The sequence below is a fragment of the Atractosteus spatula genome, assembly GCF_055471065.1.
Source record: "Atractosteus spatula isolate fAtrSpa1 chromosome 10 unlocalized genomic scaffold, fAtrSpa1.hap1 SUPER_10_unloc_1, whole genome shotgun sequence".
In the NCBI taxonomy this organism is placed as follows: domain Eukaryota; kingdom Metazoa; phylum Chordata; class Actinopteri; order Semionotiformes; family Lepisosteidae; genus Atractosteus; species Atractosteus spatula.
This window is the reverse complement of record NW_028296612.1, coordinates 3,159,155-3,175,042: the sequence shown is the minus strand read 5'-3', so window position 1 is coordinate 3,175,042 and position 15,888 is coordinate 3,159,155. Positions and strand designations below refer to the sequence as shown.

The following is a 15,888-nucleotide window of genomic DNA, read 5'->3' as shown; positions in this document are numbered from 1 at the left end:
GTAGGTGGGTATAAATGTAAAGGGCCTGACACTGTCCAGCACTGACGGGCTGGAGGAACTGAGTCTCTTTAGTCTGAAGGGAGTGTCCCATACTGACAGGCTGGAGGAACTGAGTCTCTTCAGTCTGAAGGGAGTGTCTCACACTGACAGGCTGCAGGAACTGAGTCTCTTTAGTCTGAAGGGAGATTCTCACACAGGCTGGAGGAACTGAGTCTCTTCAGTCTGAAGGGAGCGTCCCACACTGACAGGCTGCAGGAACTGAGTCTCTTCAGTTTGAAGGGAGCGTCCTGCACTGACAGGCTGGAGGAACTGAGTCTCTTCAGTCTGAAGGGAGTGTCTCACACAGGCTGGAGGAACTGAGTCTCTTTAGTCTGAAGGGAGTGTCCCGCACTGACAGGCTGGAGGAACTGAGTCTCTTCAGTCTGAAGGGAGTGCCCCGCACTGACAGGCTGGAGGAACTGAGTCTCTTCAGTCTGAAGGGAGTGTCCCATACTGACAGGCTGGAGGAACTGAGTCTCTTCAGTCTGAAAGAAGTGTCCCACACTGTCAGGCTGGAGGAACTGAGTCTCTTTAGTCTGAAGGGAGTGTCCCGCACTGACAGGCTGGAGGAACTGAGTCTCTTCAGTCTGAAGGGAGTGCCCCGCACTGACAGGCTGGAGGAACTGAGTCTCTTCAGTCTGAAGGGAGTGTCCCATACTGACAGGCTGGAGGAACTGAGTCTCTTCAGTCTGAAAGAAGTGTCCCACACTGTCAGGCTGGAGGAACTGAGTCTCTTTAGTCTGAAGGGAGTGTCCCGCACTGACAGGCTGGAGGAACTGAGTCTCTTCAGTCTGAAGGGAGTGCCCCGCACTGACAGGCTGGAGGAACTGAGTCTCTTCAGTCTGAAGGGAGTGTCCCATACTGACAGGCTGGAGGAACTGAGTCTCTTCAGTCTGAAAGAAGTGTCCCACACTGTCAGGCTGGAGGAACTGAGTCTCTTTAGTCTGAAGGGAGTGTCCCGCACTGACAGGCTGGAGGAACTGAGTCTCTTCAGTCTGAAGGGAGTGCCCCGCACTGACAGGCTGGAGGAACTGAGTCTCTTCAGTCTGAAGGGAGTGTCCCATACTGACAGGCTGGAGGAACTGAGTCTCTTCAGTCTGAAAGAAGTGTCCCACACTGTCAGGCTGGAGGAACTGAGTCTCTTTAGTCTGAAGGGAGATTCCCACACTGACATGGTGAAGGAACTGAGTCTCTTTAATCTAAAGGGAGCGTCCCGCACTGACATGGTGAAGGAACTGAGTCTCTTCAGTCTGAAGGGAGTGTCCCGCGCTGACAGGCTGCAGGAACTGAGTCTCTTCAGTCTGAAGGGAGTGCCCCACACTGACATGGTGAAGGAATCTTCTGTACACACTGTGTGCCCATTGTGTACAGAAGAGCTTGTTCCCCACCCCCACCACCCTCTGTGTCCTCAGAAGGACCGCTGTCGTCCTCACCGATGGCATGACACACTGACGGGGCGCTCTGAAAATTGCGGGGCCTTCGATTTACAGTCTAAGGTCCCTGGTTTGCCCTCCTCCTCTTTCTAACCCCCCCCCCCCCGTGCCTTTACAATAACATTTACACTCGCTTATTAACACGCAGCGCGGCGGTGACCCGTGGCGCCGCCACTCCGCCAGCCTAGGGGGCGCCCGCGGGCGGAGGGAGGACTCGCGGGCGCCGCTCTTTCCTCGGCCGCCGAGCTCGTTGGTTGTTTTGGAGGGAGGCGGGGGGGGCTGCGCTGACGTCACCGCTCCCTCGCCTGCCTGCCTGCCTGCCTGCGTGAGGCTGCGTGAGGCTCACAGAAGCGGGAGAGTTTTATACTCTTATTTCACAGGCGGGTGTAAACTTCCTGTCAGTCACATACTTTCTCCCTGCAAGACGTTCATGCGTGGGACGTTACGTGATCCCGGCTCTCTCTGGGAAGCGCCACACATGGCGGAGGATTAAAAAACAAACCCCCCCCCCAGCGAGGCGGCTGACGGACTCTTTTTGCTTTTTGCTTTTATTTTATTACATCATTTGAGTTGTCCTCCGCGACTTCTGCAGACACACGGTAAGCGACCGCTTTATTCACACCCAGATCGCAGCCTCAGCGGCTCCTCCATCCAAGTGTTGAACCTGTAGGGTGTTCGCCTGGTCCTGGAGGGGTCAGTGTGTGTGTGTGTGTGTCTGCAGTGTCTCCAGGGGTCTTTAAAGCAGGGCTGTCCAGTCCTGGTCCTGGAGGGGTCAGTGTGTGTGTGTGTCTGCAGAGTCTCCAGGGGTCTTTAAAGCAGGGCTGTCCAGTCCTGGTCCTGGAGGGGTCAGTGTGTGTGTGTGTGTGTCTGCAGAGTCTCCAGGGGTCTTGAAAGCAGGGCTGTCCAGTCCTGGTCCTGGAGGGGTCAGTGTGTGTGTGTGTCTGCAGAGTCTCCAGGGGTCTTTAAAGCAGGGCTGTCCAGTCCTGGTCCTGGAGGGGTCAGTGTGTGTGTGTCTGCAGAGTCTCCAGGGGTCTTTAAAGCAGGGCTGTCCAGTCCTGGTCCTGGAGGGGTCAGTGTGTGTGTGTGTCTGCAGAGTCTCCAGGGGTCTTTAAAGCAGGGCTGTCCAGTCCTGGTCCTGGAGGGGTCAGTGTGTGTGTGTCTGCAGAGTCTCCAGGGGTCTTTAAAGCAGGGCTGTCCAGTCCTGGTCCTGGAGGGGTCAGTGTGTGTGTGTGTCTGCAGAGTCTCCAGGGGTCTTTAAAGCAGGGCTGTCCAGTCCTGGTCCTGGAGGGGTCAGTGTGTGTGTGTCTGCAGAGTCTCCAGGGGTCTTTAAAGCAGGGCTGTCCAGTCCTGGTCCTGGAGGGGTCAGTGTGTGTGTGTGTCTGCAGAGTCTCCAGGGGTCTTTAAAGCAGGGCTGTCCAGTCCTGGTCCTGGAGGGGTCAGTGTGTGTGTGTGTCTGCAGAGTCTCCAGGGGTCTTTAAAGCAGGGCTGTCCAGTCCTGCTCCTGGAGGGGTCAGTGTGTGTGTGTCTGCAGAGTCTCCAGGGGTCTTTAAAGCAGGGCTGTCCAGTCCTGGTCCTGGAGGGGTCAGTGTGTGTGTGTGTCTGCAGAGTCTCCAGGGGTCTTTAAAGCAGGGCTGTCCAGTCCTGCTCCTGGAGGGGTCAGTGTGTCTGCAGTGTCTAGTGGTTGGCCCGTCTCGTCCCCTCAGCCATGAAGCTGCGAGTCCAGCTGCAGTGTAAGAACCTGCATGAGTACCTGAAGGAGCTGAGCCCCGACATCCTGGACCGGCTCTACAACCACCCCGCCACCTGCCTGGCCGTCTTCAGGTAACGCCCGCTCGCTCGGCTGGTCGATAATTCAGAATGATAATCCTCACGCTCATATAGCGCCTCGCTGGACCCTCCCCTCAGAGCTCTTCACAGGTCAGAGCTGCGCAGACTCCAGCACCGTGATGCCCATCAGTGGGTCACAGTGCACAGGGTAGTCAGTGGGTATTTCCTTAGGGTTATATAGCGCCTTGCTGGACCCTCCCCTCGGAGCTCTTCCCAGGTCAGGGGGATCCCCTCCAGCCCCCCCCAGTGTGTACCCCACCTGGATGATGCTCCAGTCCGCTCAGCACACAGCAGCTCTCAGTGGGGAGGAGAGCAGAGGGATGGAGCCAGTTCAGAGAGGGGGGTGATTAGGAGGCCATGATGGGTCAAGACCAGGGGGGGAATCAGGCCAGGACACTGGGGTGACACCCCTACTCTTCTCGAGAGACACCCCGGGATTGTTAATGAGCACAGAGAGTCAGGACCTCGGTTTGACGTCTCATCCGAAGGACGGTGCCTGTTTACAGTCCAGTGTCCCCCGTCACTATACTGGGGCAGCAGGACCCACACAGACCGCAGGGTGAGAGCGCCCCCTGCTGGCCCCACTCACCCCTCTCCCAGCAGCAGCCTCAGCTCTCCTCCCAGGAGTCTCCCCTCCAGGTACTGGCCAGGCTCACACCTGCTGGGGCTCCGGGGGCCAGTGATCAGTTTCGGGGTGATACCGACAGTCGCGATGGCTGAACTGACCGATTGTGGGGTCCGCTGATGGATTAACTCTCGGTCCCCCCCCCAGGGAGCTGCCCCCGCTGGCCAAGAACTACGTGATGCGGATGCTGTTCCTCGACCAGCCCCTCCCGCAGGCCGCCCTGGCGCTGTGGGTGAAGAAGGACCACCAGGAGTGAGTGGGGCGGGGGGGGGGGCAGAGGTCGTCGTCGTGGCTACGGGCATTCCTGGTCACACACAGGCGCAGACAGACGCGCACACACGCGCACACTCTCTCTGTCTCTCTCTCCAGGGATCATGAGAGCTGTGTGTCCGTGCTGTGTGAGCTCTGGGTCTGCGTGTCTCTCTCTCCAGGGATCATGAGAGCTGTGTGTCCGTGCTGTGTGAGCTCTGGGTCTGTGTGTCTCTCTCTCCAGGGATCATGAGAGCTGTGTGTCCGTGCTGTGTGAGCTCTGGGTCTGTGTGTCTCTCTCTCCAGGGATCATGAGAGCTGTGTGTCCGTGCTGTGTGAGCTCTGGGTCTGTGTGTCTCTCTCTCCAGGGATCATGAGAGCTGTGTGTCCGTGCTGTGTGAGCTCTGGGTCTGCGTGTTTCTCTCTCCAGGGATCATGAGAGCTGTGTGTCCGTGCTGTGTGAGCTCTGGGTCTGTGTGTCTCTCTCTCCAGGGATCATGAGAGCTGTGTGTCCGTGCTGTGTGAGCTCTGGGTCTGCGTGTCTCTCTCTCCAGGGATCATGAGAGCTGTGTGTCCGTGCTGTGTGAGCTCTGGGTCTGTGTGTCTCTCTCTCCAGGGATCATGAGAGCTGTGTGTCCGTGCTGTGTGAGCTCTGGGTCTGTGTGTCTCTCTCTCCAGGGATCATGAGAGCTGTGTGTCCGTGCTGTGTGAGCTCTGGGTCTGTGTGTCTCTCTCTCCAGGGATCATGAGAGCTGTGTGTCCGTGCTGTGTGAGCTCTGGGTCTGTGTGTCTCTCTCTCCAGGGATCATGAGAGCTGTGTGTCCGTGCTGTCGGGTCTCAGGCTCTGGCACAGCCAGCAGCTCCCGGGGGGTCTCCAGGGAAACATCCTTAACGCCATCTTCAAGGACAACCTGCGCATCGCCCTGCTGGGGGGGTGAGTGAGGGGGGCTCGGGGGGAGCTGTGAAGCTCTGTGGAACTATTGGGGTGTCCTGTGGTGTATCGGGGTGACATGGGACGGCTCTGCGGTGTCTCGGGGGTGCCCTGCGGAGCCCTGCGGTGTCTCAGGGGTGCCCTGCGGAGCCCTGCGGTGTCTCGGGGGTGCCCTGTGTGGCCCTGCAGTGTCTCGGGGGTGCCCTGCGGGGCCCTGCGGTGTCTCGGGGTGACATGGGAGGGCTCTGCGGTGTCTCGGGGGTGTCCTGCGTGGCCCTGCGGTGTCTCTTGGGTGTCCTGCGGTGTCTCTTGGGTGTCCTGCGGGGCCCTGCGGTGTCTCTTGGGTGTCCTGCGGGGCCCTGCGGTGTCTCGGGGGTGCCCTGCGGTGTCTCGGGGTGACTTGCTGTCCTTGACCCCTCTCTCCCCAGTGGAAAGGCCTGGGCGGACGACGCCAGCCAGCTGGGACCCGACAAGCACGCCCGCGACATCGAGTCCCTGGACAAGTACGCCATGGAGCGCTGGGAGGTACCCCGACACACCGGGGGGTCCTGCTGGGCCTCGGGGGGCGGGCCGGGCCGGGCCGGGCCGGGCCGGGGGAGGAGGGGCATCAACCACAGGGCTGGGTAGCTTGTTCCCCACCCCCGCCCCCCTCTGTGTACAGTAGAGCCTCCTGTCCTGACTGGAGGAGCTCACCCAGCTGTGTCTGGAGAGAAGCCGGGGTATCGGCTTCAACCACAGGGCTGGGAGCCTGTTCCCCACCCCCGCCACCCTCTGTGTACAGGAGAGCGGAGAGTTGAAAGTGCTTGGCTACAGTTCCCACTCTTGCCCTCGCATCGGGGGGGGGGGGGGGGGGTGCAGCATCCGTGAGCTGGCAGGGCGCTGAGATTCGAACCCTCCACCCCCTGCTCCCTGCCAGCACCGTACCTGACCAGGGGTGACCCCCTGACCCCCTGACCCCTGACCCCTGACCCCTCTCCGCAGGTGATCCTGCACTTCATGGTGGGCTCCCCCAGCGCGGCGGTCAGCCAGGACCTGGCCCAGCTGCTCACGCAGGCCGGCCTGATGAGGAGGTGAGGGGCCGCCCGGGCGGGGGGCCACAGACGGGGGTGTTTTAACTGGGCACGTGACTGATACCCCACTGTCACTCTCTCCACGCCCTTCCCACCCCCAGCGAGGCGGGAGACGCCCCCTGTATCACCTCCGCTGGCTTTCAGTTCCTCCTGCTGGACACTGCCTCCCAGCTCTGGTACTTCACTCTCCAGTACCTCAAGACTGCCCAGGTGACCCCCCTTCTCTCTCTGTGTGTCCATCAGTGTGTCTGTCTGAACCCCTCTCTCTCTCAGTGCAGTGTTCATGTACTGGAGTGTCCAGTCAGTGTGTCTGTATGAACCCCTCTCTCTCTCAGTGCAGTGTTCATGTACTGGAGTGTCCAGTCAGTGTGTCTGTATGAACCCCTCTCTCTCTCAGTGCAGTGTTCATGTACTGGAGTGTCCAGTCAGTGTGTGTGTATGAACCCCTCTCTCTCTCAGTGCAGTGTTCATGTACTGGAGTGTCCAGTCAGTGTGTCTGTATGAACCCCTCTCTCTCATTGCAGTGTTCATGTACTGGAGTGTCCAGTCAGGGTGTCTGTATGAACCCCTCTCTCTCTCAGTGCAGTGTTCATGTACTGGAGTGTCCAGTCAGGGTGTCTGTATGAACCCCTCTCTCTCTCAGTGCAGTGTTCATGTACTGGAGTGTCCAGTCAGTGTGTGTGTATGAACCCCTCTCTCTCTCAGTGCAGTGTTCATGTACTGGAGTGTCCAGTCAGTGTGTCTGTATGAACCCCTCTCTCTCATTGCAGTGTTCATGTACTGGAGTGTCCAGTCAGTGTGTGTGTATGAACCCCTCTCTCTCTCAGTGCAGTGTTCATGTACTGGAGTGTCCAGTCAGTGTGTGTGTATGAACCCCTCTCTCTCTCAGTGCAGTGTTCATGTACTGGAGTGTCCAGTCAGTGTGTCTGTATGAACCCCTCTCTCTCTCTCTCTCTCTCAGGCTCGGAGTATGGACCTGGTTGAGATTCTCTCCTTCCTGTTTCAGCTCAGTTTCTCCACTCTGGGTCGTGTGAGTACTCCTCTAGTTTTAAAGCATCACCTGCTGTTAGAAGTGCTCTGTAAATCTGCTTTTCTGTACTTTCAGTAGTTTTTAAAAGCTCAGGCTCCTGTAAACCCAAGATTGCATTTTAAAACGTTTCAGGAAAGAATCCTGCTCACACCTGCTTCACAGAGCTTCAGGAACAGCTGGATGAGATCTTTACATGCAGATCTGTACACAGAGGGTGGTGGGAGTGGGGCATGATCTGTTCAGCCATGTTGATGAAGCCGGTACTCTGGCTTCTCTAAAGATACATCTGGATGAGATCCTCCAGTCAGGACATCCTGGTCCCGGAGGGGTCAGTGTGTGTGTGTCTGCAGAGTCTCCAGGGGTCTTTAAAGCAGGGCTGCCCAGTCCTGGTCCTGGAGGGGTCAGTGTGTGTGTGTGTCTGCAGAGTCTCCAGGGGTCTTTAAAGCAGGGCTGTCCAGTCCTGGTCCTGGAGGGGTCAGTGTGTGTGTGTGTGTCTGCAGAGTCTCCAGGGGTCTTTAAAGCAGGGCTGTCCAGTCCTGGTCCTGGAGGGGTCAGTGTGTGTGTGTGTGTCTGCAGAGTCTCCAGGGGTCTTTAAAGCAGGGCTGTCCAGTCCTGGTCCTGGAGGGGTCAGTGTGTGTGTGTGTGTCTGCAGAGTCTCCAGGGGTCTTTAAAGCAGGGCTGTCCAGTCCTGGTCCTGGAGGGGTCAGTGTGTGTGTGTGTCTGCAGAGTCTCCAGGGGTCTTTAAAGCAGGGCTGTCCAGTCCTGGTCCTGGAGGGGTCAGTGTGTGCGTGTGTCTGCAGAGTCTCCAGGGGTCTTTAAAGCAGGGCTGTCCAGTCCTGGTCCTGGAGGGGTCAGTGTGTGTGTCTGCAGAGTCTCCATGGGTCTTTAAAGCAGAGCTGTCCAGTCCTGGTCCTGGAGGGGTCAGTGTGTGTGTCTGCAGAGTCTCCAGGGGTCTTTAAAGCAGGGTTGTCCAGTCCCGGTCCTGGAGGGGTCAGTGTGTGTGTCTCTGTGTTTCAGGATTACTCAGTAGAGGGGATGAGTGATTCCCTGCTGACCTTCCTGCAGCACCTGAGGGAGTTCGGGCTGGTCTTCCAGAGGAAGGTGAGGGTGGTTGAGATCGGTTGGGGTTTTAACTGGCCAGACTGACGGGGGAACGGCCGGAGCTCTCCGAGCCTGACCCCCCTCATGTCCTCGCTGACTCTGTTGTCTTTGCTTCCACATCTGTCCCCGACATCCTCCTCCGTGTCTGGGCCCCTCTTCCCAGAGGAAGTCCCGGAGGTATTACCCCACCCGCCTGGCGATCACGCTGGCCTCCGGCGTCACGGCGACGGCGGTCGACGCCCACTCCTCTGGGTTCATCGTCGTGGAGACCAACTACCGCGTCTACGCCTACACAGGTCAGCCTGTGGAGGGGGCGCTGATGTCACTTCCTGTGACTCAGAGCAGTTTGATAAACGCGGGACTGGACTGGCTGGACTGGGAGCTGGATTATTGATTCACTGGGATTATAATCAGACTCCACTGACACTGACAGAGCAGTCTGAGACTCTCTAGGCTGGACTGGACTGGCTGGACTGGGAGCTGGATTAGTTCTGAACTGGGATTATAATCAGACTCCACTGACACTGACAGAGCAGTCTGAGACTCTCCAGGCTGGACTGGACTGACTGGACTGGGAGCTGGATTATTGATTCACTGGGATTATAATCAGACTCCACTGACACTGACAGAGCAGTCTGAGACTCTCCAGGCTGGACTGGACTGACTGGACTGGGAGCTGTATTATTGATTCACTGGGATTATAATCAGACTCCACTGACACTGACAGAGCAGTCTGAGACTCTCCAGGCTGGACTGGACTGACTGGACTGGGAGCTGGATTAGTTCTTCACTGGGATTATAATCAGACTCCAGTGACACTGACAGAGCAGTCTGAGACTCTCCAGGCTGGACTGGACTGACTGGACTGGGAGCTGGATTAGTTCTGAACTGGGATTATAATCAGACTCCAGTGACACTGACAGAGCAGTCTGAGACTCTCCAGGCTGGACTGGACTGGGAGCTGGATTATTGATTCACTGGGATTATAATCAGACTCCAGTGACACTGACAGAGCAGTCTGAGACTCTCCAGGCTGGACTGGACTGACTGGACTGGGAGCTGGATTATTGATTCACTGGGATTATAATCAGACTCCACTGACACTGACAGAGCAGTCTGAGACTCTCTAGGCTGGACTGGACTGGCTGGACTGGGAGCTGGATTAGTTCTGAACTGGGATTATAATCAGACTCCACTGACACTGACAGAGCAGTCTGAGACTCTCCAGGCTGGACTGGACTGACTGGACTGGGAGCTGGATTATTGATTCACTGGGATTATAATCAGACTCCACTGACACTGACAGAGCAGTCTGAGACTCTCCAGGCTGGACTGGACTGACTGGACTGGGAGCTGTATTATTGATTCACTGGGATTATAATCAGACTCCACTGACACTGACAGAGCAGTCTGAGACTCTCCAGGCTGGACTGGACTGACTGGACTGGGAGCTGGATTAGTTCTTCACTGGGATTATAATCAGACTCCAGTGACACTGACAGAGCAGTCTGAGACTCTCCAGGCTGGACTGGACTGACTGGACTGGGAGCTGGATTAGTTCTGAACTGGGATTATAATCAGACTCCAGTGACACTGACAGAGCAGTCTGAGACTCTCCAGGCTGGACTGGACTGGGAGCTGGATTATTGATTCACTGGGATTATAATCAGACTCCAGTGACACTGACAGAGCAGTCTGAGACTCTCCAGGCTGGACTGGACTGACTGGACTGGGAGCTGGATTATTGATTCACTGGGATTATAATCAGACTCCACTGACACTGACAGAGCAGTCTGAGACTCTCCAGGCTGGACTGGACTGACTGGACTGGGAGCTGGATTAGTTCTGAACTGGGATTATAATCAGACTCCAGTGACACTGACAGAGCAGTCTGAGACTCTCCAGGCTGGACTGGACTGACTGGACTGGGAGCTGGATTAGTTCTGAACTGGGATTATAATCAGACTCCAGTGACACTGACAGAGCAGTCTGAGACTCTCCAGGCTGGACTGGACTGACTGGACTGGGAGCTGGATTAGTTCTGAACTGGGATTATAATCAGACTCCAGTGACACTGACAGAGCAATCTGAGACTCTCCAGGCTAGACTGGACTGACTGGACTGGGAGCTGGATTAGTGATTCACTGGGATTATAATCAGACTCCAGTGACACTGACAGAGCAGTCTGAGACTCTCCAGGCTGGACTGGACTGACTGGACTGGGAGCTGGATTAGTGATTCACTGGGATTATAATCAGACTCCAGTGACACTGACAGAGCAGTCTGAGACTCTCCAGGCTGGACTGGACTGACTGGACTGGGAGCTGGATTAGTGATTCACTGGGATTATAATCAGACTCCAGTGACACTGACAGAGCAGTCTGAGACTCTCCAGGCTGGACTGGACTGACTGGACTGGGAGCTGGATTAGTTATGAACTGGGATTATAATCAGACTCCAGTGACACTGACAGAGCAGTCTGAGACTCTCCAGGCTGCACTGGACTGGGAGCTGGATTATTGATTCACTGGGATTCTAATCAGACTCCAGTGACACTGACAGAGCAGTCTGAGACTCTCCAGGCTGGACTGGACTGACTGGACTGGGAGCTGGACTAGTGATTCACTGGGATTATAATCAGACTCCAGTGACACTGACAGAGCAGTCTGAGACTCTCCAGGCTAGACTGGACTGACTGGACTGGGAGCTGGACTAGTGATTCACTGGGATTATAATCAGACTCCAGTGACACTGACAGAGCAGTCTGAGACTCCCCAGGCTGGACTGGACTGACTGGACTGGGAGCTGGATGAGTTATTACCCAGTTCTAAGATCATACTGACATTGGTTTGTTAAGAGTTCCTGTGGTGTTTTTGCATGGTGATCTGCATGGTGTAATGGGACATATCCAAGTGCACCAGAAGTCTTGATCCTCCCAGGTTGAAAATCTATTCTTCTCTGCTTGTTGACTGTAAGAAATATTTAGTCAGAAATTTTTGACCACAGCTGAGCCAAGACCCCAGCTGGAGACCATATCTATGCATTTCTTACGATGGCAGTCCTATTGAATATGCACACTGGACTGGACTCGTTAATAATAATCTATTTTTGCTTGTATCAGCACTGTTTATGGTAACAGATCTTGGAGTGCATGTACATATTGTAGGAGTCCCTCTTCCTCCCCACCTGGGAGACACTCAGTGATCGTTCTGCACCAGTAAGCCCACCTGGGAGACACTCAGTGATCGTTCTGCACCAGTAAGCCCACCTGGGAGACGCCCAGCGATCGTTTTGCACCAGTAACCCCACCTGGGAGACGCCCAGCGATCGTTCTGCACCAGTAACCCCACCTGGGAGACGCACAGCGATCGTTCTGCACCAGTAACCCCACCTGGGAGACGCACAGCGATCGTTCTGCACCAGTGACCCCGCACAAACGTGGGGAGCACATGCAAACTCCACACACGTAGCACCCCAAGTCCAGTATTGATCCCTGGGCCCATACTGGTACAGTACAGGAAACTTAGGTCCCGATGAACGAGCTCCCCACGCTGGTCTACCTACCACTTCCCCGAAGCGCCACCTACTGGTCCACCCCCACACTTACAGCAGAGACCTGGTTTTGCCCAGAGGGTCTCTCCCATCCCAGTGCGGGCCCAGCCCGGCCCCGCTGAGCCTCTGATCTCTGAGCAGACCCGGGTGCGAGCTGCTTCTCCAGCTGGGTTAAGGGGGTGATGTTGGGGGGGACCCGTGGACTTGACGCCCACCCGTGCGTGTATGTTTGCCCCGCCCCAGACTCGGAGCTGCAGATCGCGCTGGTGGCGCTCTTCAGCGAGATGCTCTACCGGTTCCCCAACCTGGTGGTGGCCCAGATCACCCGGGAGAGCGTCCAGCAGGCCATCGCCAACGGCATCACCGCCCAGCAGGTACGGCCGCCCACTGTACGGGCACAGTGCAGAATAGCCCAGTGCAGTGCTGTCTGCTCATTTCATAGCCCAGTGTAGTGCTGTCTGCACAGGCGAGTGCAGTACAGGTACAGTGCAGAATAGCCCAGTGCAGGGCTGTCTGCACAGGTGAGTGCAGAATAGCCCAGTGCAGTGCTGTGTGCACAGGTGAGTGCAGAATAGCCCAGTGCAGGGCTGTCTACACAGGCGAGTGCAGTACAGGTACAGTGCAGAATAGCCCAGTGCAGTGCTGTGTGCACAGGTGAGTGCAGAATAGCCCACTGCAGTGCTGTCTGCACAGGCGAGTGCAGTACAGGTACAGTGCAGAATAGCCCAGTGTAGTGCTGTCTGCACAGGTGAGTGCAGAATAGCCCAGTGTAGGGCTGTCTACACAGGCGAGTGCAGTACAGGAACAGTGCAGAATAGCCCAGTGTAGTGCTGTCTGCACAGGCGAGTGCAGTACAGGTACAGTGCAGAATAGCCCAGTGCAGTACTGTGCGCACAGGTGAGTGCAGAATAGCCCAGTGTAGGGCTGTCTACACAGGCGAGTGCAGTACAGGAACAGTGCAGAATAGCCCAGTGTAGTGCTGTCTGCACAGGTGAGTGCAGTACAGGTACAGTGCAGAATAGCCCAGTGCAGGGCTGTCTGCACAGGCGAGTGCAGTACAGGTACAGTGCAGAATAGCCCAGTGCAGTACTGTGTGCACAGGTGAGTGCAGAATAGCCCACTGCAGTGCTGTCTGCACAGGCGAGTGCAGTACAGGTACAGTGCAGAACAGCCCACTGCAGTGCTGTCTGCACAGGCGAGTGCAGTACAGGTACAGTGCAGAATAGCCCAGTGCAGGGCTGTCTGCACAAGCGAGTGCAGTACAGGTACAGTGCAGAATAGCCCAGTGCAGTACTGTGTGCACAGGTGAGTGCAGAATAGCCCACTGCAGTGCTGTCTGCACAGGCGAGTGCAGTACAGGTACAGTGCAGAACAGCCCACTGCAGTGCTGTCTGCACAGGCGAGTGCAGTACAGGTACAGTGCAGAATAGCCCAGTGCAGGGCTGTCTGTACAGGCGAGTGCAGTACAGGTACAGTGTAGAATAGCCCAGTGCAGAGTACTGTGTGCACAGGTGAGTGCAGAATAGCCCAGTGTAAGGCTGTCTGTACAGGCGAGTGCAGTACAGGTACAGTGCAGAATAGCCCACTGCAGTGCTGTCTGCACAGGCGAGTGCAGTACAGGTACAGTGCAGAATAGCCCACTGCAGTGCTGTCTGCACAGGTGAGTGCAGTACAGGTACAGTGCAGAATAGCCCAGTGCAGGGCTGTCTGCACAGGCGAGTGCAGTACAGGAACAGTGCAGAATAGCCCAGTGCAGTACTGTGTGCACAGGTGAGTGCAGAATAGCCCAGTGTAGGGCTGTCTGTACAGGCGAGTGCAGTACAGGTACAGTGCAGAATAGCCCACTGCAGTGCTGTCTGCACAGGCGAGTGCAGTACAGGTACAGTGCAGAATAGCCCACTGCAGTGCTGTCTGCACAGGTGAGTGCAGTACAGGTACAGTGCAGAATAGCCCAGTGCAGTGCTGTCTGCATAGGTGAGTGCAGTACAGGTACAGTGCAGAATAGCCCAGTGCAGGGCTGTCTGCACAGGCGAGTGCAGTACAGGTACAGTGCAGAATAGCCCAGTGCAGTACTGTGTGCACAGGTGAGTGCAGAATAGCCCAGTGCAGTGCTGTTTGCACAGGTGAGTGCAGTACAGGTGCAGTGCAGAATAGCCCAGTGCAGTGCTGTTTGCACAGGTGAGTGCAGTACAGGTGCAGTGCAGAATAGCCCAGTGCTTTGCTGTCTGCACAGGTGAGTGCAGTACAGGTACAGTGCAGAATAGCCCAGTGCAGGGCTGTCTGCACAGGCGAGTGCAGGAATATAACTCACCACACACACGCACACACACATATCTTGTCACACGACACTGCAGGCTGGCGGACTGCTCTCACTGTGCCCCTCTCCTCTTCCAGATCATCCATTTCCTCCGGACCAGAGCTCACCCTGTCATGCTCAAGCAGGTAGGGGCTGAGGTGTACCTCCTCACTGAACCAACCGAGAGTCCGTATCGCCGCCCCCTACTTGTCTAACCCCCTTCCCCCCTTCTGCCTGTTTCCCAGACGCCAGTCCTGCCCCCGACGATCACAGACCAGATCAGGCTGTGGGAGCTGGAGAGGGACAGGCTGCAGTTCACTGAAGGTGAGTGCAGTGTTCATGTACTGGAGTGTCCAGTCAGTGTGTCTGTATGAACCCCTCTCTCTCTCTCAGTGCAGTGTTCATGTACTGGAGTGTCCAGTCAGTGTGTCTGTATGAACCCCTCTCTCTCTCAGTGCAGTGTTCATGTACTGGAGTGTCCAGTCAGTGTGTCTGTATGAACCCCTCTCTCTCTCAGTGCAGTGTTCATGTACTGGAGTGTCCAGTCAGTGTGTCTGTATGAACCCCTCTCTCTCTCTGCAGGGGTGCTGTATAACCAGTTCCTCTCCCAGGCGGATTTCGAGGTGCTGTGTGAGCGGGCCAGGGGTCTGGGTGTGCTGGTGTGGCACAGCGCCCAGCGGAGGGTGATGGTGGTCACTCCCGCTGGACACAGCGACGTCAAGAAATTCTGGAAGAGGCAGAAGCACAGCAGCTGAGAGGGCTCCCGGGGGGGGGTGGAGAGGGAGGCTTGGGGCAGATTCTGACCCCTGGGGGCTGTGGAGAGGGAGGCTTGGGGCAGATTCTGACCCCTGGGGGGGATGTGGTGGGGCTGGGAGGGGTGGTTATGACCCAAAGGGGTGTTGGGGCTCGGGTGGAGGGAGGGTAGGTGGTGACCCCTGACCCCCAGGGGGTCGTTGAGGCTGTGGAGGGGTGGTAGTGACCTCTGACCCCCAGGGGGGCGTTGAGGCTGTGGAGGGAGGGATGGAGGGGTGGTGGTGACCTCTGACCCCCAGGGGGGTGTTGGTGACCTCTGACCCCCAGAGGGGTGTTGGGGCTGTGGAGGGAGGGAGGGAGGGGTGGTGGTGACCTCTGACCCCCAGGGGGGTGTTGGGGGTGTGGAGGGAGGGAGGGAGGGAGGGGTGGTGGTGACCTCTGACCCCCAGGGGGGTGGATCTTTGACGGGGAGAAGCAGAGGGACAAGCAGGAGCTTGGGAGTGTCAGGCAGGTCTCCGGGGCAGCAGGAGCAGGATCGGGGATGTGTCCCTGGAGGGGCGCCCCAGCTCGGAGAGGGGGATACAGGGGCCTGCGGGACGCCAGAGAGGGGTTCACAAGGTTGGGGGGGCGGCCGATTGAGGTTCATGGGGCTCCCTTTCATGTGAACCTGGTGCTTTCCTGCTCATTAAACCACTGGTGGGATTACTGATGGCTCAGCTGATCTCCTTCTTTACTGTTCCTGACTCTTCGGTCACATGTGACTTCAGTCCAGTGAGTCTCATAGCTCAGGGGTCCCCAATCCTGGTGCCGGGGACCCCAGAGATAGTCTTATTAGTCAAGGACACTCTCCTATAATATTATACTGTTCCAGCCGGCACAGTGTAAAGTTTTCCTCACTATGCTGTAGTGCAGTATTAGTGTAAGATCAATTAAAATTCAACCACAGGGCTGGGCGGCTTGTTCCCACAGCCACCCCCCTCTG

General features: G+C 56.8%; 1 protein-coding gene across 1 annotated transcript; it reads left to right on the top strand.

Moving 5' to 3' along the window:
• Positions 1-1,772: 1,772 nt before the first annotated feature.
• Positions 1,773-15,611, top strand: gtf2h4 (general transcription factor IIH, polypeptide 4). Its single transcript, XM_088908240.1, has 14 exons — positions 1,773-2,071; positions 3,176-3,293; positions 4,072-4,176; positions 4,976-5,107; positions 5,533-5,629; positions 6,086-6,174; positions 6,276-6,384; positions 7,136-7,204; positions 8,222-8,305; positions 8,469-8,601; positions 12,101-12,231; positions 14,252-14,299; positions 14,399-14,477; positions 14,736-15,611. The coding sequence occupies exons 2-14, from the start codon at positions 3,178-3,180 to the stop codon at positions 14,906-14,908; spliced, it is 1,365 nt and encodes a 454-aa protein (XP_088764366.1). The 5' UTR covers positions 1,773-2,071; positions 3,176-3,177; the 3' UTR covers positions 14,909-15,611.
• The last annotated feature ends 277 nt before the right edge of the window (positions 15,612-15,888 follow it).

Bases quoted from the DNA above. Each gene is read 5' to 3' on its own strand.
- gtf2h4 (XM_088908240.1), top strand. From the start codon at position 3,178: ATGAAGCTGCGAGTCCAGCTGCAGTGTAAGAACCTGCATGAGTACCTG. The intron at 8,306-8,468 runs GTGAGGGTGGTT...CCCTCTTCCCAG, and splicing joins GGCTGGTCTTCCAGAGGAAG to AGGAAGTCCCGGAGGTATTA. The intron at 14,300-14,398 runs GTAGGGGCTGAG...CCTGTTTCCCAG, and splicing joins ACCCTGTCATGCTCAAGCAG to ACGCCAGTCCTGCCCCCGAC.